Source organism: Stegostoma tigrinum, chromosome 4 (assembly GCF_030684315.1).
Source record: "Stegostoma tigrinum isolate sSteTig4 chromosome 4, sSteTig4.hap1, whole genome shotgun sequence".
Taxonomy (NCBI): Eukaryota; Metazoa; Chordata; class Chondrichthyes; order Orectolobiformes; family Stegostomatidae; genus Stegostoma; species Stegostoma tigrinum.
In genome coordinates, this window is record NC_081357.1 from 1,055,133 (window position 1) to 1,079,464 (window position 24,332).

The 24,332-nt window shown below is 49.1% G+C and overlaps 1 protein-coding gene across 1 annotated transcript in view; it reads right to left on the bottom strand.

Moving 5' to 3' along the window:
- The window catches only part of klhdc3 (kelch domain containing 3), a 66,768-nt gene that overhangs the window by 34,938 nt on the left and 7,498 nt on the right, over positions 1 to 24,332 (bottom strand). The window contains exons 2-10 of the mRNA XM_059645254.1: positions 17,026 to 17,270; positions 10,168 to 10,344; positions 9,347 to 9,462; positions 7,675 to 7,746; positions 7,131 to 7,318; positions 6,654 to 6,717; positions 5,823 to 5,900; positions 2,047 to 2,225; positions 1,619 to 1,716 (exon numbers count right to left, since the gene is read on the bottom strand). Coding sequence (XP_059501237.1) covers positions 1,619 to 1,716; positions 2,047 to 2,225; positions 5,823 to 5,900; positions 6,654 to 6,717; positions 7,131 to 7,318; positions 7,675 to 7,746; positions 9,347 to 9,462; positions 10,168 to 10,344; positions 17,026 to 17,179 — 1,126 coding nt within the window. The 5' untranslated portion in view covers positions 17,180 to 17,270. The remainder of the gene's footprint in view (positions 1 to 1,618; positions 1,717 to 2,046; positions 2,226 to 5,822; positions 5,901 to 6,653; positions 6,718 to 7,130; positions 7,319 to 7,674; positions 7,747 to 9,346; positions 9,463 to 10,167; positions 10,345 to 17,025; positions 17,271 to 24,332) is intronic.

Here is a 24,332-nt window from a genome sequence, read left to right on the forward strand (position 1 = left end):
CTCTGACCCCAGTCTCTCCCTCTCTCTCTCTCTCTCTGACCCCAGTCTCTCCCTCTCTGACCCCAGTCTCTCTCTCTCTCTCTCTGACCCCAGTCTCTCTCTCTCTCTCTCTGACCCCAGTCTCTCCCTCTCTGACCCCAGTCTCTCCCTCTCTGACCCCAGTCTCTCCCTCTCTGACCCCAGTCTCTCCCTCTCTGACCCCAGTCTCTCTCTCTCTCTCTGACCCCAGTCTCTCTCTCTCTCTCTCTGACCCCAGTCTCTCTCTCTCTCTCTCTCTGACCCCAGTCTCTCTCTCTCTCTCTCTCTGACCCCAGTCTCTCCCTCTCTCTCTCTGACCCCAGTCTCTCCCTCTCTGACCCCAGTCTCTCCTCTCTGACCCCAGTCTCTCCCTCTCTGACCCCAGTCTCTCTCTCTCCCTCTCTGACCCCAGTCTCTCTCTCTCCCTCTCTGACCCCAGTCTCTCTCTCTCTCTCTCTGACCCCAGTCTCTCTCTCTCTCTCTCTGACCCCAGTCTCTCTCTCTCTCTCTCTGACCCCAGTCTCTCTCTCTCTCTCTCTGACCCCAGTCTCTCTCTCTCTCTCTCTGACCCCAGTCTCTCTCTCTCTCTGACCCCAGTCTCTCTCTCTCTCTGACCCAGTCTCTCTCTCTCTCTGACCCCAGTCTCTCTCTCTCTCTCTCTGACCCCAGTCTCTCTCTCTCTCTCTCTCTGACCCCAGTCTCTCTCTCTCTCTGACCCAGTCTCTCTCTCTCTCTGACCCCAGTCTCTCTCTCTCTCTGACCCCAGTCTCTCTCTCTCTCTGACCCCAGTCTCTCTCTCTCTCTCTCTGACCCCAGTCTCTCTCTCTCTCTCTCTGACCCCAGTCTCTCTCTCTCTCTCTCTGACCCCAGTCTCTCTCTCTCTGACCCCAGTCTCTCTCTCTCTGACCCCAGTCTCTCTCTCTCTGACCCCAGTCTCTCTCTCTCTCTCTCTGACCCAGTCTCTCTCTCTCTGACCCCAGTCTCTCTCTCTCTGACCCCAGTCTCTCTCTCTCTTTCTCTCTCTCTCTCTCTGACCCCAGTCTCTCTCTCTCTTTCTCTCTCTCTCTCTCTGACCCCAGTCTCTCTCTCTCTCTCGCTCTCTCTCTCTCTCTGACCCCAGTCTTTCTGTCAGTCTCTCTCTCTCTCCTTCTCTGTCAGTCAATCTCTATGATGTACAGTAAAAACCGAAAGAAATGCGGATGCTGTAAATCAGGAACATAAACAGAGTTGCTGGAAAAGCTCAGCAGGTTTGGCAGCATCTGTGGAGGAGAAAACAGAGTTAACGTTTTCGGGTCCTCAGAACCTCGACCTGAAGCGTTAACTGTTTTCTCCTTCACAGCTGCTGCCAGACCTGCTGAGCTTTTGCAGCAACTCTGTTTCTGTGGCTGTGATTTATAGTGACGACGCAAGTCAGGGAGGTAGTGCGCAGCGTGTGCGCCCGAGAGTGAGCGAGGGTGGTGTGTCAAGTGCCAGAGTTAGTGACCATAGCTGCAGCATTCGTCTTCACTTTTCATGTCCCTGACATCTGCATGTGGCAGGGTCCTGAGGTTAAGCTCTTTACCAGATGACAATCTGACTGAATGTCAGCCCGTTCACTCACTCCCAATGCCCAGCTGCTGAGCTGCGTCGTCAGAACAGCATTCTGTCAACAAGTCACTCGAATCTCCCAGCTGCCGCCCAGTGAATGATGTGTTCTGGCTGTCCAATTCAGCGACACCAGTTCCACTTCAGGTCTGCTCAAGCCCCACTACAACAACCAGGGAATTTAAATTCACTTCATTTAATAAACTAAACCCTCAGGAAAGAGCGTTACGTTTAGCTGCGAGGGGAATGGAATGTTCCAATTGTACAGGGCACTTGTGAGACACATCCATTTGGGCCCAGCTTTTATTCCTAGGCTCAGGTCTCCCAGTGACCTGCAGCTTTACTGCGGGTGAAAATTCTCCTGAAAAGCCTGTAGGAAGTGTGGCCTTGCTCTGGCCTGTTACTAGCTGTACAGAGACCACCTCTGTTTGAGCGTGGGCTAACCTGGGGGGGGAACCAGGTAACTGAGAGATGTCTCCAGCTTTACAAACGAGTTCCTGGGCCACGTTCCAGGTTGTGTACACAATGTGGCCTGGATTGAGGGGCCTGAAGGGATCGTGGTATTGTTGCTCGAGGAGTAATCCAGAAACCCTGGAAATGCTGTGGGATCCAGGCTCCAATCCCTAAACCTGGAAACCACTGTCAATGAGTCACCAGAGGCATGGAGCTAAATGTGCTGAAGACACAACGATAGGTAGAAAAGTGAGTTGTGAAGAGAACACGAGGCTCCAAGGGGATACAGATAGGTTAAGTCAGTGGGCACAGGTCTGGCAAATAGACTACAATGTGGGGAAGTGTTAAACTGCCCAATTCGGCAGAAAAAAATCTAAAAGCAGCACATGACCTAAATGGTGAGAGGCCACGCAGCACTGAGATAGAACATAGAACATTACAGCACAGTACAGGCCCTTCAGCCCTCGATGTTGTGCTGACCTGTCATACCGATCTCAAGCCCATCTAACCTACACTATTCCATGTACGTCCATATGCTTGTCCAACCACAACTTAAATGTACCTAAAGTTGGCAAATCTACTACCGTTGCAGGCAAAGCCTTCCATTCTCTTACTACTGTCTGAGTAAAGAAACTACCTCTGACATCTGTCCTATATCTTTCACCCCTCAATTTAAAGCTATGCCCCCTCGTGCTCGCCGTCACCATCCTAGGAAAAAGGCTCTCCCTATCCACCCGATCTAACCCTCTGATTATCTCTGATACAGAGGGATCTGGGTGTCCGAGTGCATGGATCCCAGAAAGTGAGTCTGCAGGTACAGCAAGTAATCTAGGAAAACTCCAACAATGCGCTGGTTTATGGTGAGGGAGGAGGTTATCCCTCAGTTATACAGGGTTTCGGTGAGACTGTGTACACAGTACGGGGCACTGTACTTACAGAAGGATGTGAATGTGTTGGAAGCAGCTCAGAGAAGGGTTACCAGCCCGATAACCGGAACGGGGTGGGTTCCCCCAGCAGGAAAAGGTTAGACTGGCTTGACCCGCTTCCTGTGGAGTTTAAACAGTCAGAGGGAGCTGAATGGAAACATATAAAATCCTGAGGGGGCTGGACCAGGTGGGTGTGCAAAGGATGGCCCCTCCTGTGGGAGAATTGAGAACGAGCTGTCAATGGAAATGGCCATTCACCTTATCTATGCCCCTCATGATTTTATATACTCTCTAAGGTCACCCATCCAAACTCTCCACTTCTGGCAACATCCTGGTAAATCTCTTCTGAACCCTCTCCAATTAAATAATATCCTTCCTATAACTGGGCGACTAGGACTGCACACGGTGTTCCAGTAGAGGCCTCACCGATGTACTGTATCTGCCTATTAAACAAATTTCAAAGAATTACACACCTGCATCCCTAAATCTCTCTGTTCTACAGTGCTACCCGGGGCCCTACCATTACTTGTATAAATCCTGCCCTTGTTTCTTTTAAACCAAATGCAATACCTTGCATTTATCCAAATTAAACTCCCTCTGCCACTCCTCAGCCAATAGATCAAGATCCCTTTGTAATGTGATTCCTGAGGATCACCCTTGGTCCAGTCTGAAAAACAACCCTCCGGCACCTATCTTCAAACCAATTTTGTATCCAGTTAGCAAACGCTCCCTGAATCCCATGTGATCCAACTTTACTAATTCATCTACCACGTGGAACCTTGTCAAAGGCTTCACTGGATTCTGAGTAAACAACGTCTACCACACTGCCCTCATTGATCTTCTTGGTTACTTTCTCAAAAAAAACTCGTTCAAGTTTGTGACACTCAATTTCCTACACACAAAACTATGCTGAAAATCCCTAACCATTCTTTGCCACTCCAAATGGATATAAATCATATCTTTCAGAATCCCCTCCATCAACTTACCCACCATTGATTTCAGACGCACAGGCCTGTAGTTCCCAGGAACAAAAACAAAGTTGCTGGAAAAGCTCAGTAGGTGTGGCAGCATCTGTGAAGGAAAAAACAGACCCCGAGGAAGGGTCACCTGACCCGAAACGTTAACTCTGTTTTATTCCTTCACAAATGCTGCGAGACCTGCTGAGCTTTTCCAGCAACTTTGTTTTTGTTCCTGATTTACAGCATCCACAGTTCTTTTGGTTTTTCTCAGGTTTCCGCTGACAGCCTTTCTTAAATAAAGGCACAATATTAGCCACCCTCCAGTCCTCTGGCATCTCAGTCATGGTTAGAATTGATACATATATTTCTGTTAGGGGCCCTGCAATTTCCTCCTTAACTTTCCACCATGTCCTGGGATACGATTGATCAGATCCTGGAGATTTGTCCTCCTTTAAGACTTCCGGCACTTCCACTTCTGTAATGTGAACTGTTTCCAAAACATCAATATTTATTGCCCCAAGTTCTCTAGCCTCTATTTCTTCCTTCACAGTAAAAACTGATGCGAAATATTCATTTAGTATCTCTCCCATCTCCTGAGGTTCAACACAAAGATGACCTCCTTAATCTTTAAGAGACCCCACACTGTCGCTCTTAATGTATTTGTAGAATCTCTTATCTGCCAATGCTCTCTCATATCTCCTCTTTGCCTTCCTGATTTCTCACTTAAGGATGCCCCACACTCTTTATAATCGGAGAGATTAATTTGATCCCAGTTGTCTATATCAAATATACGATTTCTTTTATTATTGAATAGGGCCCCAATATCTTTACTCATCCATTGTTCCCTAGCCTTACCGGCCTCACCTTCCATTCAAACGGGAAATTGGAATCCCTGTCTTCAAAAGGCAGTGGCTGCAGGGTGTTTGGATACTTTTGAGGCAGATGTAGATGTTGGGGATATGCAGGAATGTACAGTTGACAGTAAAATCACCTCAGCCATGATCTTATTGAATGGTGGAGCAGAGTTGAAGGGCCGAGTGGCCTGGTGTACTGAAGGGCCTTAACCCTGCTTTCTCTCCACTGATACAGATGAGCCGGAGTTTCTTTCAACAATTCCTGTTTCTGTTTTAGATCTACAGCTTCTGCAGTTCTTTGTTCTAAATTAATCCACAGAACGGTTTGTTACAACAATCCATCTGGTCACTCGTGGCCTTTAGAGAAGGAAGTCAGCTTTCACTACCTGGTCTGGCCTTCACGTGACTCCAGTCCCTCGGCAATGGGTTTGACCTTTAAGTGCCCCCGAAAAGGCCTCGAGAGCCAGTCAGTTTGGAGAGTTTACTGGCCCGGCCAGTGAATAACATAGTTCATTTGCTGCCTATCAAGGAGACCAGAGATATTTGTGTGACTGGTCTCTCAGCACTTCTGTTTCAGCTGCTAAAATTAGCGGCAAGAGGGAGCCCTCCGTAGGGTCTGGGTATAAATAGTCAGCTCTCGGCGTTCTGACCATTTCTGGAGAGTTTCAATCGTGCCTGCTGCATGGTTTGGAGGCTAACACATTGTGATAGTCCCATCTCACACCAGTGTACAAACCTCTCTCAAATATCGAGGAGGAAAACCTGCACCACCATACTGAAGGGCACAGTGTGCCAGACCACTCCATTTCTCTAGTGTCGAACAAATAAAAAACACACACCATATTGCCCCCGACAAAGTCTCCATCTCTGTCGATCTCTCAGTTGCAAAGAGCCCACTATGTTTTCAGAAAAGCAGGGCTTGCAGTCTGCACAATGCTGCAAATCAGCAGACAGGACCAAGGCAGCAACATAGCCTGTGCTGCGGAGATGCTGCGCTCACAGTCGGTTATGTACAGCGAGTGACAAACCGAGATGGGTCTTCCAGCGACAGGAACGGAGGACAGCGCTGTTGCCAAGCTACAAGTTACAATATCGCAGCCGAAGAACTGTGCCGTGGCAAAAAGATTCATTACAAACTGGTATAATAGTGGCCTGAGGCCAGACCCTCAATGAGAACAGGGCCCAGCCAGCGGCATCAGATCCTTGAAAATCATCAGAGCACATTTCTGGCGCTGATGGAACCAATGTGTAAAGACTAGGGGCCAAATCAGACTCTCAAATCCAGCAAACATTTCACAGCGACAGCCACGTAGCCATTTCATACAAGGGTCGATTTGACCGAGAGACCACTACACCACAACAACATCTATTTCCAGTTCATCATCAGGCAGCAGCAAACAAGATATTGCAGCTATGTCAACCAGCTACAAGATGCACGGCAGAAATTTACCAAAGATCCTCAGGCAGCACCTTCCAAACCCACGACCACTTCCATCTAGAGGACAAGGCAATAGATACATGGGAACACCACTATCTTCAAGTTCCCCTCCCAGCCACTCTTCATCGTGACGTGGAAATATATTGCTGTCCCTCCAGTGTTGCTGGGCCAAATTCCTCGAACTCCCTCCCTAAAGGCATTGCAGGTCTTCCTCAACATGTTTACTCTGTCACCCATCCACCCACTTCAGTTCGAAAAGAGCACAGAGGGGCTTCGCTGTGGTAATCAGCGCATGGGCTGCAGCGGCTCAAGAAAGCAGCTCACCGCCACCTTCTCAAGGGGCAACAAGGGACAGGCAATAAACAGTGTCCCAGCCAATTACACCCACATCCAATCAATGAATAAATGAAACAAAACTTACACAAATAATAACTCTCATTGGCACAACAAAGCACCCAAGAGATTTGATATGCTCAGCTTCCAAACTGGGGAGTGAGAGGGTTTGAGAATGTTTTTATTGAAGACTAAAAGGACATTAGAAAGTAGGAGTCACAACAGCACAAAACTGAAGAAATGGTGTTTTTTTTTCTACATAAAACAATGCTGAAAGCCAAATATCCTTTCAGAGATACTGTATATGTCCAAGACGACACAGGAAGGTGATGTGAGGTATGGATTAATGTTACGTGAAATAGTCATCTCCCTGGTACAGCAACATGGGAGGCATTCAGATCCCAAAGAATCCATGAGATTAAGGTAGCGATGAGGATCTAACAGCTCAATCACCGGCTGACGACCACAGCAAAGCCCCTCTGCGCTCTCGTATTGAAGCCAAATGGGTGGATGGGCGACAGAGTACACATGCCGAGGAAGAGGTGAAATGTGAGACCTTCCCTACTTGATGTTTGGTGTAGTTCTGTCACGAGCGTGAGAGCTGCTGTTCGAGGGCGGCGTTGCGGACAGATCACTGAAAAGGCAGTGGAGTACTGAGTGGGAGCGGATGGAGGGAATGACGGCCGGCTGTAGGCAGAGTGGGGTGTGTTGGATGACGCTATAGGCCAAGTGACTCCAAATCAATTTGACGAGCTGCCCATGACAAAGACTGAAGTGAATGTACAGTATGGTTTAAAGGACAATACTTTTGTACAAACATCTCGTTCAATAACCTGTACCAAGTTAACGGAACGTGGGTGAGCAGTGGCTGTGCCTGGTACACACTTTGAAATGGTGATTGCTCACACAAAGGCAGGTCGGGAAACCCCAACCTTACTGCTTAGCTCCTGTTGGGAGAGACAAACCGTTGTGCAGATAAGTGAAGGATTGCTGCGATCTGAGCAATGCCAGTAACTGGTTAGTAAACCTCAACAGGTTGGTGCACGCTGCAGCGAGTTGGAGAGTCGCCGTGGTCGTGTTTCCAGCCTCTGGGAACGTAACTGACTCACCTTTGCATTGACCAGGGTCCACGTCATTGTCATAGCATCAAGGCGATGGATATCATTAGAGAAACAGTCAGCCTACACAAACACACAGAACATGTTGTCATGTAAAAAACAGATTAACTTCAGTTTCTATTCACTCTTCTGAGGCCCCGGGCGAAAACCCACAACACACTGAGATGGAGCAGGACACAGGGATTCCAATTCTCTGCGATTCCTTCCTCCCTACTTCCTGAACAAAAGCGGAAAGCTGAGTTGTCGAGGTGGACAGAGCTCTCGCTGGAGAGCCGATGGGATAGACAAGATATTTAACATTCTGAGCTGATGCCGGAATTCGACTCCAGCAATTAAAGCCAATCACCATTAAATCCAATGGCAAATTCAGGAGTAACTTTCTTCGCCAGAGATTGGGGTGGGGAGGGGGTAAGGAACTCGCTCCCAGAGAGAGAAGCAGAGGCAGATAGTACAGGTCCATTTAAGGTGGAGTTGGGTAAACATACATCGAGGCATAAATGATAAATATATGGAAATTATCCAAAAACTTCTGCCGATCCTCAGGATTCAAGCCTATGCTGATAATAACGTGTGCAATTCTGGGCAGCAGAGTTTCAGAAGGATATCAAAACCTCCGATGGGACGGGGTGCAGCGGAGAAGGGCTAGGAACAGGTTCGGGAATTCAGTGAACATGGGGAGACTGGGGAAGGTGGCTTCGTTTTCCATGCAAGGGGTGGTGATCTGATAGAAGTGTCCAAAACCAGGAAGGGTTTAGGTAGAGCGGGGAAGTACGGATTATTTCCACTGGTTGGAGGGTTTAAGTCCATAAGACCATAAGACGTGGGAGTGGAAGTAAGGCCATTCGGCCCATCAAGTCCACTCCGCCATTTAAATCATGGCTGATGGGCATTTCCACACCACTTCCCTGCACTCTCCCCGTAGCCCTTGACTCCTTCTGAGATCAAGAATTTGTTGATCTCTGCCTTGAAGGCATCTAATATCCCTGCCTCCACTGCGCTCCGTGGCAATGAATTCCATAGGCCCACCACTCTCTGGCTGAGGAAATGTCGTCTCATTTCAGTTTTAAATTACCCCCCTCTAATTCTCAGGCTGTGCCCACGGGTCCTAGTCTCCCCGCCTAATGGAAACAACTTCCTAGCGTCCACCCCTTCTAAACCATACATTATCGTGTAAGTTTCTATTAGATCTCCCCTCAACCTTCTAAACTCTAATGAGTACAATCCCTTAGCTGTTCATCATACGTTAAACCCACCATTCCAGGGATCATCCGTGTGAATCCCCGCTGGACACGCTCCAGGGGTAGTATGTCCTTCCTGAGGTGTGGGGCCCAAAATTGGACACAGTATTCTAAATGGGGCCTAACTAGAGCTTTATAAAGTTGTAACCAGAGGAGAGAGATTTTAGGGATTGGCAAAAGAAAAATCTTTCTTTCAAATAACGAAGGGAGTTAAGATCTGGAATGAACTTCCCAAAAAGCGGGTGAGAGCTGAAACTTTCAAAAGTAAAAGGAATTGACTCAATATTTTTTAAAAAAAGCCCAGCGAGAGTACAGGAGAGAGCAGGGCAGCGGGGCAAACTGGAGAGCTCTTTCACAGGGCCAATAGAGGCACAGAGGGTTAACGGTCCCCCTTCGGTGCTGCATTAATCTCGAGCATTTCTTACCAGCTGCTCGTATCCTCCAAAGATGAACATGCACTTGCCCAGAGCACAGGCAGAGTGGCCGTCTCGAGCACCTGGGATTGAACCATGAACCTTCGGGGTGGACCAGCTGTGGGTATCTGCAGGTGGAACCAGAGAAGGACCAGTCAGCAACACAGACCGCTCACCTGGCAAGGTATGCCAACATTACTAACTGCAGTCTCACTCCCAGGGAAAACGCAAACAAAGAACATGGAGTTTACTGGGCGTTTAGGAGATCTCAGGGCACTTTACAGGCAGACAATAGAATACATTGTGAAGTACAGTCACCAAATTCCTGCCTCAGGAATCCAGGCTGAGGCTCCAGTGTCAAGTGGAGGGACTACCACACCGTTGGAGAGACTCACCCCGAGCTTGGGGGGGGGGGGGGGGTGGCAAAGAATGGGAGCCCCCGAGTGTAGGGGGATGGAGAGAGTGGCTCTGAGGGTGGGGAGGAGAGAATGGGGTCCCACCTGGCAGGATATTGATGTATTCAAAGCAACAATCAAAGAATGAACGAAACTCTTGAGGTGTCACTTTCTTGGTGTAGAATCCCACTCCCCCCTCCAGCAGTCCCTCAGAAACACAGGCCAGCTGCACATGTGTAAGTTGGGGGTGTCGATGTGATAGAGGTGTTCCAGGCCCATGCCACCCCCTCTGATTCTCACTGCCTGCAGATGCAGAGGGCTGGTCACAGTGTGAGCAATGTCCTTGTTACAGTCAATCAGCCGCGTTGCACACACTGTGCTGCAGGCTCGAAATACAAACCATAGCCCTTTGGGAAACAGAGCAGCGGATGTACTTACTGACATCGAACGCATACAGCACGTTGCATGCTCCCTCGGTGTCATTTCTCCCACCCCAGACGTAGATTGTGTCATCAAGGAGTACCGCAGTGTGACCATACCTCATGTATGGTACCTGAGGAGAATGCTCCCTGCTTTCTGATTGAAAAGGTGGGAGTTTCATCCAGCGAAGCGAAACTGCAGGATAAAACAAAAACATAATGCGATTGGAGACTGCAGAGGACTGTTTCAGCAGCAGCTGAGAGGTGGTAGATTATAGCCAGTGTCAGGGTCAGAGAGGACACCAAACAGGGCCAACACCAGAATCAGCAACATTAGTGAAAAGAGGCACGTAAAACTGCACTCAAAACCAAGGGAGCCAAGCTAAAAATTAACAAGCACCCGAGAAACACTTCTCCAGATCGTTCTTCATCACAGACACACAAGTTAGTGTGCAAACAGGGAGATGGGAACAGGAGGTACGTTGGCGCCAGCTGTATACAGGGTGGATGGGTTGTTCCCGAATCAGGCTGCAATCTGCTTTTCAGTTTACGCTGCTGGCAGGAGTTAATCTAACACGACGAGGAAAGTGGGAACCAGGTGGTGATACAAAAGAGAGGAATACCAAGGGGCACAGAACACGGCAGCAGGACAGTCAGTGGTGAAACAAAAGCCCAATTTGAGATCTCAGTGCATGTATGGGGAAGTGAGGAGTGCAGTAAAACAGGCTGGTGAATCGCAGATTCAAACTGCCAAGTTGGGGCAGGGTGCTGTGATTACAACAGAGACCCAGCTCACAGAAGGCATGGCTGCGTGTTCAAACATTACAGATTGCTAGATGTTTAGCCAAGACAGGAAAGGGGTGGGTGCAGGGCTGGAATGTGTGGCTGTCACAGAGGATCTGGCCAGACAGAAGGAGCAATACAGGCACACTCATATTGCTCAGGAGAATGTACAAACACCAACGAGTGCGAAGGGTGCAGAGGAAGAGATTACGAGGAAATTATTGAGGAGCGGCAAGCTTTCTTTCCTGCGATGTTTGTTGTACCTGAACCGGGTCAGTGGGCTGGCCATAGGTTTTCATTCATTCAGTGGGTGGTATTGCTAGCTTGGCATCTCTCATTGTCAAGTACCAACCCTATCGCTGTGGGTCTGGGGTCACATGTCGACCAGACCAGGTAAGGACAGATGTTTCCTTCCCTAAAGGGCTTTAGTGACCCAGATGGGTTTTTCCCCAACAAAGTGGATTCAAACACCACCAGCGGCTGTGCCGGGATTTGACCCTGGGTTCCCTGAACATGACCAGGGGCTCTGGATCAATAGTTCAGTGATAACACCACTCGCCCACCACAGAGGGACTGAGGTTCCAGAGGACAGCACAGAGTCACTTGCAGGCCAATGGCAGGGAAAGAAAAGCTGCAAACCAACAATTCTATAAGTTAAGCTTGGCCAGTTGTTAAAATCCCCCTACACATACAAACATATTCCCAAAGACTCAAAAGAGAGGGATTGTGGGTGGGGGAACGGAGATAAATGTTGCAGCAGCACGCTTCAGGCACCAGTCCGGACCACGCCATTAAGCGGTTTGGTTTCTGGGTCTTTTTGATTCCCTCTGGCTCTTTGATGATGCAAACCTCTGCACGTGCGATGAAAGGAAATGATTTTCATTAAGGAGGGGGGTATGCCTTTGTACTGTCCCTGAAGATGATTACTCTCCACCTTTTCTGTCAAACACAGAGCCTGCAGCTTACAGGAGAAAGGTGAGGGACAGTATCTAGCTATTAGAGGCTTCCCTTCACTAAACGACAGCAGAGACAGTAATAAAGGGATAGATTCTCTTCACAGCCTGGAGGTTTCTGTGTATTTCCTACAAACAATGTTGCCTGCCCAGGAACCAATCAGGAAGCTGTTACTATGCTAAGCTGACAAAGTCTCCGGTCAAAATCTGCACGAGTATGCACAGATGATGCGGGATTTGTCTGGAATTCTGGCTGGGCCCAGCATTTACCGCAGATCCCTAGGTGGTCCTGACAGGGTGATGGCGAGCTGCCTTCCTCAGCCATTGCAGTGCACAGACTGTTTTTAGCAATTAATACACAATCTACTAGGCCATTTCAGAAAGCAATTTAGAGTCACCTGCATTGCCGTGGGCCTGGAGTCACACGTAAAGGCAGCTGATTTCCTTACCTAAAGATCGGGCGTAAACCAGCTGGAATTTTGCAGCTAACGACAGTGGTTTCCAGGTTATCATCAGGGATTGGAGCCTGGATCCCACAGCATTTCCAGGGTTTCTGGATTACTCCTCGAGCAACAATACCACGATCCCTTCAGGCCCCTCAATTCAGGCCACATTGTGTATACAACCTGGAACGTGGCCCAGGAACTCGTTTGTAAAGCTGGAGACATCTCTCAGTTACCTGGTTCCCCCCCCAGGTTAGCCCACGCTCAAACAGAGGTGGTCTCTGTACAGCTAGTAACAGGCCAGAGCAAGGCCACACTTCCTACAGGCTTTTCAGGAGAATTTTCACCCGCAGTAAAGCTGCAGGTCACTGGGAGACCTGAGCCTAGGAATAAAAGCTGGGCCCAAATGGATGAAGTGGGACTGGGAAAACATTCAGGGAACAGTGATAACATTTAACTTTCCTACGGAAGAGCGTAAATAACAAAACAGAGCAAGAATAAATGGATCCCACACATGTCCTGACCCAGGCTGATCCTACAGTCCACCCTGGCATGATCCCATGCTCACTGGCTCAGTGATCCTGTCGGATCTACTTGCCAATTGTTCTAGCTGGAGGAAGTGCTGAAGCTGACACCCACATCGCAGCAGTGAACGAAACAGTTACTGTCTGGTCAGTAAATTCCAGGAAATATTAAGCTTGTTTGTGACTACAAGGTGTGGGGCTGGATGAACACAGCAGGCCACGCAGCATCAGGGGAGCAGGAAGGCTGACGTTTCGGGTCTGGATCCTTTCTGAATCATTTCTGATGAAGGGTCTGGGCCCAAAACGTGAGCCTTCCTGCTCCTGAGATGCTGCTGGGCCTGCTGTGTTCATCCAGCTCCACACTACGTTATCTCAGATCCTCCAGCGTCGGCAGTTCCCATTATCTCATGTTTGTGACTTGGTTTGTTTCATATCAAAAGCAGGAGTTTCACAAGTTGGGCCTTGCTTGTCAGTGTGCCTTTGTTGTTGGAATCGACAGGAGGCCTGTGTGTTTTCCAAGAGGATATAGTGTTACAGCATCCTACTGAGGCAACAGGCTCCAGGTGACCCTACCCTTGTACCAAAGACCCACTGCACCCCAGTAATGCTCTCCTACAGCCTCCCACAACCTCAAGATACAGAAGCTTGAACAAACGCACCAACAGGTTCAAGAACAGCTTCTTCCCTGCTGTTAATAAACTGGTGAATGCACTCTCTAACTTCAAATAATGTTGACCTTGCCTGGTGCATGCCCTGTGCAGTCTAACTTGTTTGCCTCTGTCTGGTCTTTTTTTCACCCTTTGGTCTGTGACCTGCTCATAAACAAAGCTTTTCACTGTACTCAGGCACACATGAGAATAAATCAAATCAAACCAGACCCTGGTCCAACATGATGGGCCTTGAATTCACCAACTAACACTTCCAGCTGAAATACAGATTGCAGCCGGGCTCCCAAGCCAGAGTGCGGACTCATCACCGTGGACGGTTGCAAAGAGAGTTGTTTGTAAGTTTAAGGAGTATGAAAGAACAAGCAGACTGCCCAAGCTGCACTGACTGCTGTTGTTGTCACTGGCTTTCCCAGTTCTAGGAGGACAGGATAATATCCTACTGCGTTGACCCAGAGAATACAGCCTGAGCTGGAGGGCTGTAATCAAAATTAACATCGAGAAACAAAATTTCAATGCACAAACGGTCAGTCTACGGGACAGTCTCCTCAGAGAAATGGAGGAATCAGTTCATATTCATAGTCACACAGACTGGTACCGAGACCGGCTATAACTTTTGTGGAATATCTGTATTTCTCCTTCAGCACAGGGAAATGTATGAAGCAAACAAAAAGGCAAACCAAACAGCTCAGGGTGAAAGATAAAGCAGGTAGTCACCACAGACTGCTGTAACCAGTTTGCAGGATTCATCACACACCATCTGAACGCCATCACCAGAGCGAGAGTGAGAGTGAAAGCCAGACTACAGGAGCTCAGCAAACCTATTGGCTTGTTTACTACAGGCAAAACTCCAAGCACTGGCCATATCACAGCTAAACTCAACAAGATGACAAGCTGGCACTCTAGCAGCTTTCACTTCTCAGGCTCTTTTAGAGAGACAGGTCAGTTCCCGAAAGTATGTACTACACAGCCTGTGAGCCTGGACAGAAGCAGGTGGCAGATCCTGCCCGCATTGTGGGGAAAGGATTTACCATCTTGGCATAATCACCAACAACATTTCAGGAAAACCAACTACTCACAATCTTGTTGCGGAGATAGTAGGAACGGCCGATGCTGGAGAATCTGAGATAACATGGTGTGGAGCTGGATGAACACAGCAGGCCAAGCAGCATCAGAGGAGCAGGAAAGCTGACGTTTCGGGTCTGGACTCGAAACACCCTGCTCCTCTGATGCAGCTTGGCCTGCTGTGTTCATCCAGCTCTTCATCTTGTTATCGCTACTCACTTAACCTTCTCAGTCTGGTAGCTGCAACAGAAAGGTCATGAATAATGTGGCACGGTGGCTCAGTGGTTTGCACTGCAGCCTCACAGCACCAGGGACCCGGGTTCGATTCCAGCATCGGGAAATTGTCTGTGTGGAGTTTGCACATTCTCCCTGTATCTGCGTGGGTTTCCTCCCACAGTCCAGAGATGTGCAGGCTAGGGTGGATGGACCATGGGAAATTATCCCATAGTGTCCAGGGATGTGCAGGCTAGGTGGGTTAGCTGTGGGAAATGCAGGGTTATAGGGATAGCGAGGTCTGGATAGCTTGCTCTTTAGAGGGTCAGCATAGTCTCGAAGGACCAAATGGCATGCTTCCACACCGAGGGATTCTATGATTGCTGAAAATAGAATCACAAGGAGGCCACCACACATTGCCCTCACTAAGACCCACGAGTGTGACAGCACAGACAGGCAGGAACTCTCAGGCCTGGAAAGACTCAGTCTGACCTTCAGCAACAGGAAGACCCTTATCCTGATCCAGGGTGTGGCTGGAGCCTCAGTGTGGCTGAGAAACATGTGTGCACTCCCATTGCAGCGCGGGTATTGGAGGCTCTGTGCTTGGGCCAAGGGTGGGGGCGTGTGAGACGCAGACCTGGGCCACGGGGGTGACACAGGGAGGGGGCAGGGTTATGGGGAGGTACCAAATGAATTGTCAGCAGTAGTACAAGCCAAGAGAGATACTCGCTCACGCACTCTCTCTCTCTCTCTGACTGAGAGTGTGGCAGGACATTGCAGCCCTGGCCGGGTGGACCCAGTCTCAACACATCGAAACCTGATCCGTCCAGGCAGTGTGCAGCATCACAGTGCTCCATAGCCCTGACATTAGTGAATGACTGAACACACTCGATGGGTCAAACAGCCTAGTAGTGCTCTGGATTAAAGTCACAGACAGGCTGTCCCAGGGTCACTCTGCTAAGGCCTGTAGTGATGGAAGATTGAAGAGCGGGACAAGATTGAGAACCCAGACATCCCAAGGCAACGATTTACGCCAGTACATGAAGGGCACTGGGCAGAGGGGGTATCCTGGTCTGCAAGCTCACCATTCCTTATGGAGAAAAGAAAGAAGAAAACTGGGATCTCCGCAATTAGAGGTTCCAACAGTCAGGGGTAAGATCAGAAGTGACAACCTGGGGTGGAGAATATGACTATTAACATGAATCACCCCGTTACCAAAGCAACAAGACCATAAATCCCAGCCTTGCTTCCCCATCTGACATTTGGCAGAAATACAACAATTCAACAAATTATTTTTAGACCAGTTCACTAACTCTTCTATGTTCCTGCGCTGGGACCTTGAACTGTTCCTGCACCTCTGGGTCAATGGGCTGAGGAGTGGCAGGTGGAGTTTAACTTGGATAAACGTGAGGATTGGATTTTGGTAAAGCAAACAACCGCAGGATTTATACGGCTGACGCCTGGGCCCTGGGGAGGGGTGTCGAACAGACAGACCTACAAGTTCAGGTACATAATTCTTTGAAGTTTGTGTCACATGTAGGTAGAATGATTAAGAAGGTGTTTAGCACGCTTGCTTTCATCGCTCAAGCCACTGAGTATAGGAGCTGGGACATCATGCTGAGGTTTTACAGGATGCTGGTGAGGCTACTTTTGGAGTACTACGTACAGTGTACAAGTCTGGTCACCCTACAGGAAGGATATTACTAAATAGGAGAAGGTTCAGAAAGGTGTCACCAGGACTGCAGGGTCTGAGTTACAAGATGGGACATCTTTACTGGAGTGTAGGATGTTGAGGGGTGACCTTACTGAAGTTTATAAAATCACGAGGGGCACAGATAAGGTGAATGACATCGGTCCTTTCCCTAGGGTGGGGGAGTTCAAAACTAGGGGGCATATTTTTAAGGTGAGAGGAGAGAGAGAGGGGCAATTATCTTTTTTTTTTAAAAACACACACGGAGTGGTTCGCATGTGGAACGAACTTCCAGAGGAAGTGGGAGACGCATGTTCAGTTACAACATTTAAATATCATTTAGGTAAGTACGTGAACAGGAAAGGTTTGGAGGGCTGTGGGCCAGGAGCAGGCAGGTGGGACTAGTTTAGCTTGGGACAAGCGTCAACACAGACTGGTTGGGCCGAAGGGTCTGTTTCTGTGCTGTCTGACTCTCTGATTCAGCCCCACGACCTGCAGAGTGAGCTCCCAATGTCTAATACAGCCACGAACAAGGACTCACCTGCGTTGAAGACATGCACGTCAATCTGCCGAAGGGTCTCATAGTCCTCTCCAGAACAATAACCACCAAAGGAATAGACTTTATGCCCGACGGCCACAGCAGCGTGGTTCACCCTCCGCGGACCTCCTTCCAGGTGAACTGCCCACCGCAACATTGCCCTCAGTTGGGCAGCAGCCTTCCCAGGTGCACCATCTCAGCCAGAATGGTCTGGCCACACACTCAGGCACAGCTCATTGCAAACATGGCTGCAGGGAGAGAAGAGCACATAGTCACTCTGCCAGCTCCCTCCCTACCTTACGCTTCCTCCTCCCCCAATCCATTTTCACCAAGTTTGTCCCCTACCCAAACCCTCCACAACTGCACTCTCACATCACCCATTCCCTCCACGCTCCGCGGCAGTGATCAGCTGAGCAGGACACCACCAGGCTCAGAGGCAGAGCCCCCTCCCTCAGACAGACAGCGGGAGGACAGCCTTACGGGGTGCAGGGAGGGGGGAGCGGAGAACAGGCACTGAAAGCTCTGAGGGGGGGGGTCACTGGACCCGAAACCTTAACTCTGATTTTACTTCACAGATGCTGCCAGACCTGCTGAGCTTTTCCACCAACTTCTGTTCTTGTTGCGGGATTCATTAAATGATTGACTAACAGGCAGAAAGCCGAGCTGGAATAAATGGGCTAACCCCCTCACATTGGCAGCGATGGTGAGAAGTTCGAAACTGTCGATGTGCAAAGGGGCCTAGGTATCGTTGTGAACAAATCACTGAAGGTGAACATGCAGGCACGGCAAGCTATGAGGAAGGCTAACGGATTTTTAGCCTTTATTGGAAGAGAATTTGAGTGCAGGAACAGTGAAGTCCTGATTCATTTATGTGGGAACTTGGTTAGACCTATATCTGGAGCACTGTGCGCAGTTTTGGTCTCCTTTTCGCAGGAAAGATATTATTGCTATCGAGGGAGTGTAACAAAAGTTCACCAGACTGATCCCCAGGATGATGGGACTGTCCTGTACAGAAAGGTGAGCAATCTGGGTCTGTATTCTGTATAGAGTTGCGAAGAATGAGAGGTAATCTGGTTGAAACTGACAAAACACTGGAAGTCAAGGACAGGGTAGATGCAGATAAGGCATTTCCCCTGATTGGAGAGGATTATACATGGGAGGAAACCCACTCAGGACCACTGTGGGCAGAAATGTTCTGTATTGAGCATTGAGAATCTTTGGAATAAACTACACCACAGGGCTGTGGAAGCCGTATCACTGAGTATATTTTTAAATAGAGAGATTGCAGGAATTTCCAAATCCCAACAACATACAGGAGTATGGGGGACCGTATGGGAGGTGGCTTTGAAGTGGATGAGCAGCAAATGATTGTACTGAACAGTGGAGCAGCCCCAATGGGCTGAATGGCCTCCTCATGCTCCTAACTTCCTAATCTCCATAAGGACCCCAATTAGGTAATACAGTAGGAGAGACCAGGCAGCCTGGACTTCCTGGTATACAGTTGGTCCACGTATCTTGAGATCAGAAATGAATTAAAAGCTAGCTGATAATATTAGCGCAGCTTTTGAGCCATATCACACTGAAGCACGCCTCACACTCACACAGCTGCCAGATAACTAGACTTTATATACAGCCCTTAACTTCACTCCTAAAGGTTCACACACACAAAAAGAAAATCAATCCTTTTAGAAAAGGAAACCAAAATCAGCTCTAACTCCTGCAGTGTTAATTCCCACATGAGGACAGAAGAGGGTCCACACACTGTAACTGAGAAACTGAACTGCTCAGCAAATTCCCATGGGACGGGAGGATACTTCAAGGGATTTGTTTTCCAGACCCTCTAAGACAGCCAGGAGATGGAAGGGAACTCTTCCACTAGTGTTTAATGAGTGCTGTGGGATCACTTACATCCCCGTGAGGGGATAGAAGAATCCAAGGCTGAAGTTCTACCCTCTCTCGCTGTGTACTCCATTCACTGTCTTCAGCTCTAAGGCCTCCCTCAGCAAACTCCACGTCAGGGTTCCTCCCTCCCCCACCTCCAACACCACCCCCTCCCCTCAGCCTCACTCTCACCGACACCTCCAACCCCCATCACTCAGCTCCACACCCGCCTCAGCATTGTCCCTGCTCCCTCAGCCCCACTAACCACTCTCACCTCCAGCCCCTTGCTGCAGCTCCAGCTCTGTTCCCCAAGCCCTGCTCTGCCCCTTCTCCCTCCAGCTCCAGCTCTGTTCCCCAAGCCCTGCTCTGCCCCTTCTCCCTCAGCTCCAGCTCTGTTCCCCAAGCCCTGCTCTGCCCCTTCTCCCTCCAGCTCCAGCTCTGTTCCCCAAGCCCTGCTCTGCCCCTTCTCCCTCCAGCTCCAGCTCTGTCCCCCAAGCCCTGCTCTGCCCCTTCTCCCTCCAGCTCCAGCTCTGTTCCCCAAGCCCTGCTCTGCCCCTTCTCCCTCCAGCTCCAGCTCTGTTCCCCAAGCCCTGCTCTGCCCCTTCTCCCTCCAGCTCCAGCTCTGTCCCCCAAGCCCTGCTCTGCCCCTTCTCCCTCCAGCTCCAGCTCTGTCCCTCAGCAATGGGAACATGACAGGCCAGTGCATTACTGAGAGAGTGCTGTACCCTCACAGGGACTGACTTTTGTTGGAGTCAAGAGGCCCCAGGGCCCTATTGCTGCTGACCCAGTCCTTCCAGGGTCCATTATCAATCAATGACACGTAGCCATTTCTACATTCCTGTTTGTGGGAGCTTCCTGTGTACAAATTGGCTGTTAGTTTTGCTCATGTTATGACAGTGACCGTACTGTAAGTACCACCATTGCCTGGTTCGTTTCAACACTGCACATACATTCTCTTCCCGTTCATGCTATCGATCAAGAACCAGCAGCTTAAAACGAGGCCTTGTGATGCCCTACCCAGACAATCAGCCAAAGGCCGCTGGCCCCATTACTGCCAGCGGGAAGGGACATGGTTGAAACTGCCAGGTTGGAAATCCAGAACCCCGTCTCGTAGCCCGTGCTAGCGCTAAGTGGGAAGCGAATCCCCCAATACTCACCTCACGCTGTCCAATCCCCTCTATACCGCCAGTCACCTCCCAGCACTGAAAACTGCCTTCTGACTTTTTTTATATCCTATATTCTTTCCAGTACCTCCAGCTAGCTGCTACCCGTTCTGTCCAATCAAGAACAGAGGTTACTGACTGACATTTGTCAACAATTTCTTTTTTAAAAACAGTGTACACTGTCCTTGAAAGCTTACTATGAATACTCAGTGTCAAAGGTCACCTCTCAGTGTTTCACTTACCTCCGAACACACATACTCAGCTGTGTACAAAATGGGAAAACGCTCACTTGGTTAGTCCGGGGTGAGAAAGGGTGTTGGGAGGTTTCACAGAGTACTGCAGAGCTCTGATAAAGCAGAGCTTCGCACCCTGAAACAGCACCATTTCCCGCTGATTTCCCCGACAACCCCACAGCATTTTGTCAGAGGAAGCAGGGCATGGCAGAGCTCCAGGTCCCCTGGCAGATTCTCCTGTTTATGTCACTGCAGCTTCAAATGACACGAAAAGCACACCACAGCTGTGAGGGTAAACTGGGCACATACACAATCAACGTGAACTGCAATTCAAAGAAAACTCTGGCATTTCGCAAGCGCCTCCCAGCTTATTGCAAAGCCCTAATGAAATCTTGCCCCCACTGCAGGAGAGAGAGAGAGAATCCATCACACATATAGTAACGCCTGTAGTTTGACTGATAGCTGGTGAGCGAAAAATATTGAACAGATCACCAGGCTAATATTCTCTACAAAGAGCACTATGTGATCTGCCAGAGAAATCCCGAGAGGGCAACCGTAGAGTCATACAGACCCTTCGGCCCAACTCGTCCATGCTGACCAGATATTCTAAACTGATCTAGTCCCATTTGCCAGCATTTAGCCCATATCCCTCTATGCTCTTCCTATTCATAAACCATCCAGGTGCCTTTTAAATGCTGTAATTGTACCAGCCTCCACCACTTCCTCTGGCAGCTCATTCCATACACGCACCATCCTCTGTGTGAAAAAGTTGCCCCTCAGGTCCCTTTTAAATCTTTCCCCTCTCACCTCAAACCTCTAGTTTTGGACTCCCCCCACCCCAGGGAAAAGACCCTGGCTATTCACTCTACCCATGTCCCTACTGATGTTATAAACTTCTATCAGGGCACCCCTCGGCCTCCGACGCTCCAGAGAAAATAGCCCAGCCAATTCCAACACTGGCAGTATCACTGTAAATCGCACCTGTATGCACCCTAACCTCAGTCCCTCCCACAGGGTGCCCCATTCCTTCCCCCGACTTGGACCCTGGCCCCTCCCAAAGGGTGCTCCACTCCTCTCCCCCCCCACCCAAAGACTCTCCCACAGGGTCCAGAACCACGGGTCACAGTATGAGGATTCAGGGTAGACAATTTAGGACTGAGATAAGGAGACATTTCTTCACCCAGAGAGTGGTGAGCCTCTGGAATTCATTATCACAGGAAGTAGTTGATGCAGAACACTGGATGTATTCAAGAGGTGCTAGATACAGCACTTGGGGAGAATGGGATCAAAGGTTATGGGGAGAAAGCAGGATTAGGCTATCGAGTTGGACAATCAGCCACGATCGTGATGAACGGGGGTGCAGGCTTGAAGGGCTGAATGGCCTCCTCCTGCTCCTAGCTTCTATATTTCTACGTTCTCTCAATTATCATCTTTCAACATCAGCGCAAAATAAACGTTCAACAGCAACACAGGCATTCAAACTACCTGAGCAGATCAGGGATCCCGATGAATCTTCAAAAACGCTGCCCCCTCACCACACTGATCTCAGCTGGCATCCAGTCCAGGGAATGGCCCTAAACTAAAACCAGGTTCAGGAACAGCCTGGTGTGTGATTAAAATAAACCTCTCTCAGGAGGAGGTTAAAGGGAACTAGTGCTGAACAAGCCAAGGTGAATGTTTGCATTGTGAACCCCTCCCCACTGACACAGCCTGGGCCAAACGCACTGATTACAGATAGTGCTGGAGGCAGTGCTGCTGTTTCCTTCCAACGACAGGGAGCAGGCAATTTACAGGGAAAAGTGTACGACAGCACAAGGCACTCAGTGAGCAACCACGGAGATTGCAACAAATCGCTCAGAGATCAATTTGTAATTCCTTCTTCCAAACAGGGTGGCCTGCAATCTGTTGAATATTTACTAAAGAAAAGGGAGAGCATGCCAGCAGCTCCGATTGACGACCTCTTGGTCAAACTTTCACGCTCCCTCACCAATTGCGGCTCCTGTTTTTAAATCAGAAGGAAAACCCCTCCCTCTTTGCAAAACATGACTGACCAGAATTGGTTCGCATGCCCTTGGATAAGAATTCCTTTCTGGCCTCCACACTGGAACAGGGATAGCAGGAGACAGGATAAGGTGTAAGATGGATCTATAAAAACAATACCAGAACAGGACCTTTCCTCTGGGGTGGTACAATTTGTAAGTAAAACCCTCGACAGGATTTGCTAGGGGAGACACAAGAGACGGTATTCTTCTCTCCCCACCCCCCCTCCACTGCCCGAGGAGGGGATCATTCAGATCAGACAGTCACTAATAAACCCATTGAGAAACTCAGAAAAATCAACTTCACCCAAGAAAGGGGCAAGCGTGTGGAGCTCACTGCAACAGGGCACTGTCAAGGTGAAAGAAACACACGGCCAGGTGGATAAAGAAGGCGCTTGTGTGGAGCAGAAATGCCAGCATAGACCAGCTGGGCTGAATGGCCTGGCATATTGATTAGTCAACGAGCCCACATACAGCTAAGGCGCAGATACGGGCTGCAAACCAAACAGACAGTCCAACTGATTTAGAGCACAGTTAAAAATCAGTATGACTTTCCCATGTATACATCTGAACAAAACTGACCTGCTTTCACTGTATTGCAATACAGCAGCCATCAGTACAGCTTCATTTAACATGGAAAATAGGCAACACACCCACATATAGGAGAGACAGAGCCTCCCGAATACCAATGCAGACTGGAGTATCAGAATCAGCATCAATACAGCCCCCCTCCAGCAATCCAGCAGGTTTATTTCACTCCCAGATCCTCCAGCCACTTTCATTCCGTGATCATCTCCACTCCCTCACAGGTAGGTGAATTTCCCACTCAATGCCATTTACTGAGGAACAAGGATACCCACATTCTATCCCAGGCTTCAACACACTCACTGATTTGGCCCCCACAGCTCTCTGCGGCCATGAGTTCCATAGGTTCACCATCCTCCCGCTGAAGAAATTCCTCCTCGTCTCGGTTCTAAAGGATTGTCCCTTCACTCTGAGGCTCTGCCCTCAGGTCCTAGTCTCTCCTATAAACGGAAACAAGATCTTCTCTCAAGCTTCTAAACTCCAGCAAGAAATGGCCCAGAGACCTCAACCGCTCCTTCTATGGCAAGCATTTCACCCCCAGGACCATTCATAAACCTCCTCTGGGCTCCTTCCAAGGCCAGCACATCCTTCCTTAGATACAGGGCCCAAAACTGCTCACAATATTCCAAAATAACTAAGTGTGGGCCTGGATGAACACAGCAGGCCAAGCAGCATCAGAGGAGCACAAAAGCTGACGTTTCGGGCCTAGACCCTTCATCCTCACAATATTCCAAATGCAGTTTGACAAGAGCCTTTTCCAGCCTCAGCAGTGCATTGCTGCTCTTGTATTCCAGCCCTCGAAATGAACGCTAACATCGCATTTGTCTTCCTGACTGTCAACTGCTCCTATACGTTAAACTTAAGAGGACTGTGAACCAGGGCTCCCAAGTCACTTTGTGATTCAGATTTCTGAAGCCTTTCCCCATTTACAAAATAGTCTAAGCTTCTATTTTTGCTCCCAAAGTACTTAAGGCAACGGTGGCACAGTTTGAGAAAGCGAGAAGTTTAGCAGGCAGACTGTCACCTAGAAACAGCCTCTGGACTATGGCAACAGGTGATGTTTTCAGTATAGATCCTGAGGCTCGGATGGTATTGGAAATAGTTGTAGTGTTGGCTAGTGTCAGAGCTAGGGCTATCAGAGAAGTAGGGTGGAAGGAAAACCTAGAGTTTCGGATACCAGGTGCCCTAACTGGATCACAAATCTGGTCTCAGGATGATCCAACAACGATTTGAACAAGAAACCAAAAGAACAGAGAGAAAGGAAGCTCATTCTAACTTTATAATTCAGAATTCTTTGTCCTTGGTGTTTTGTCTGGGAGGGTATGTGCATGTCTCTCTCTCATCTTGCTGCAAACGAATGTACACTTTTAAAGTAGGATATAGTTTAACTACACAGTGGAAACCAGTTG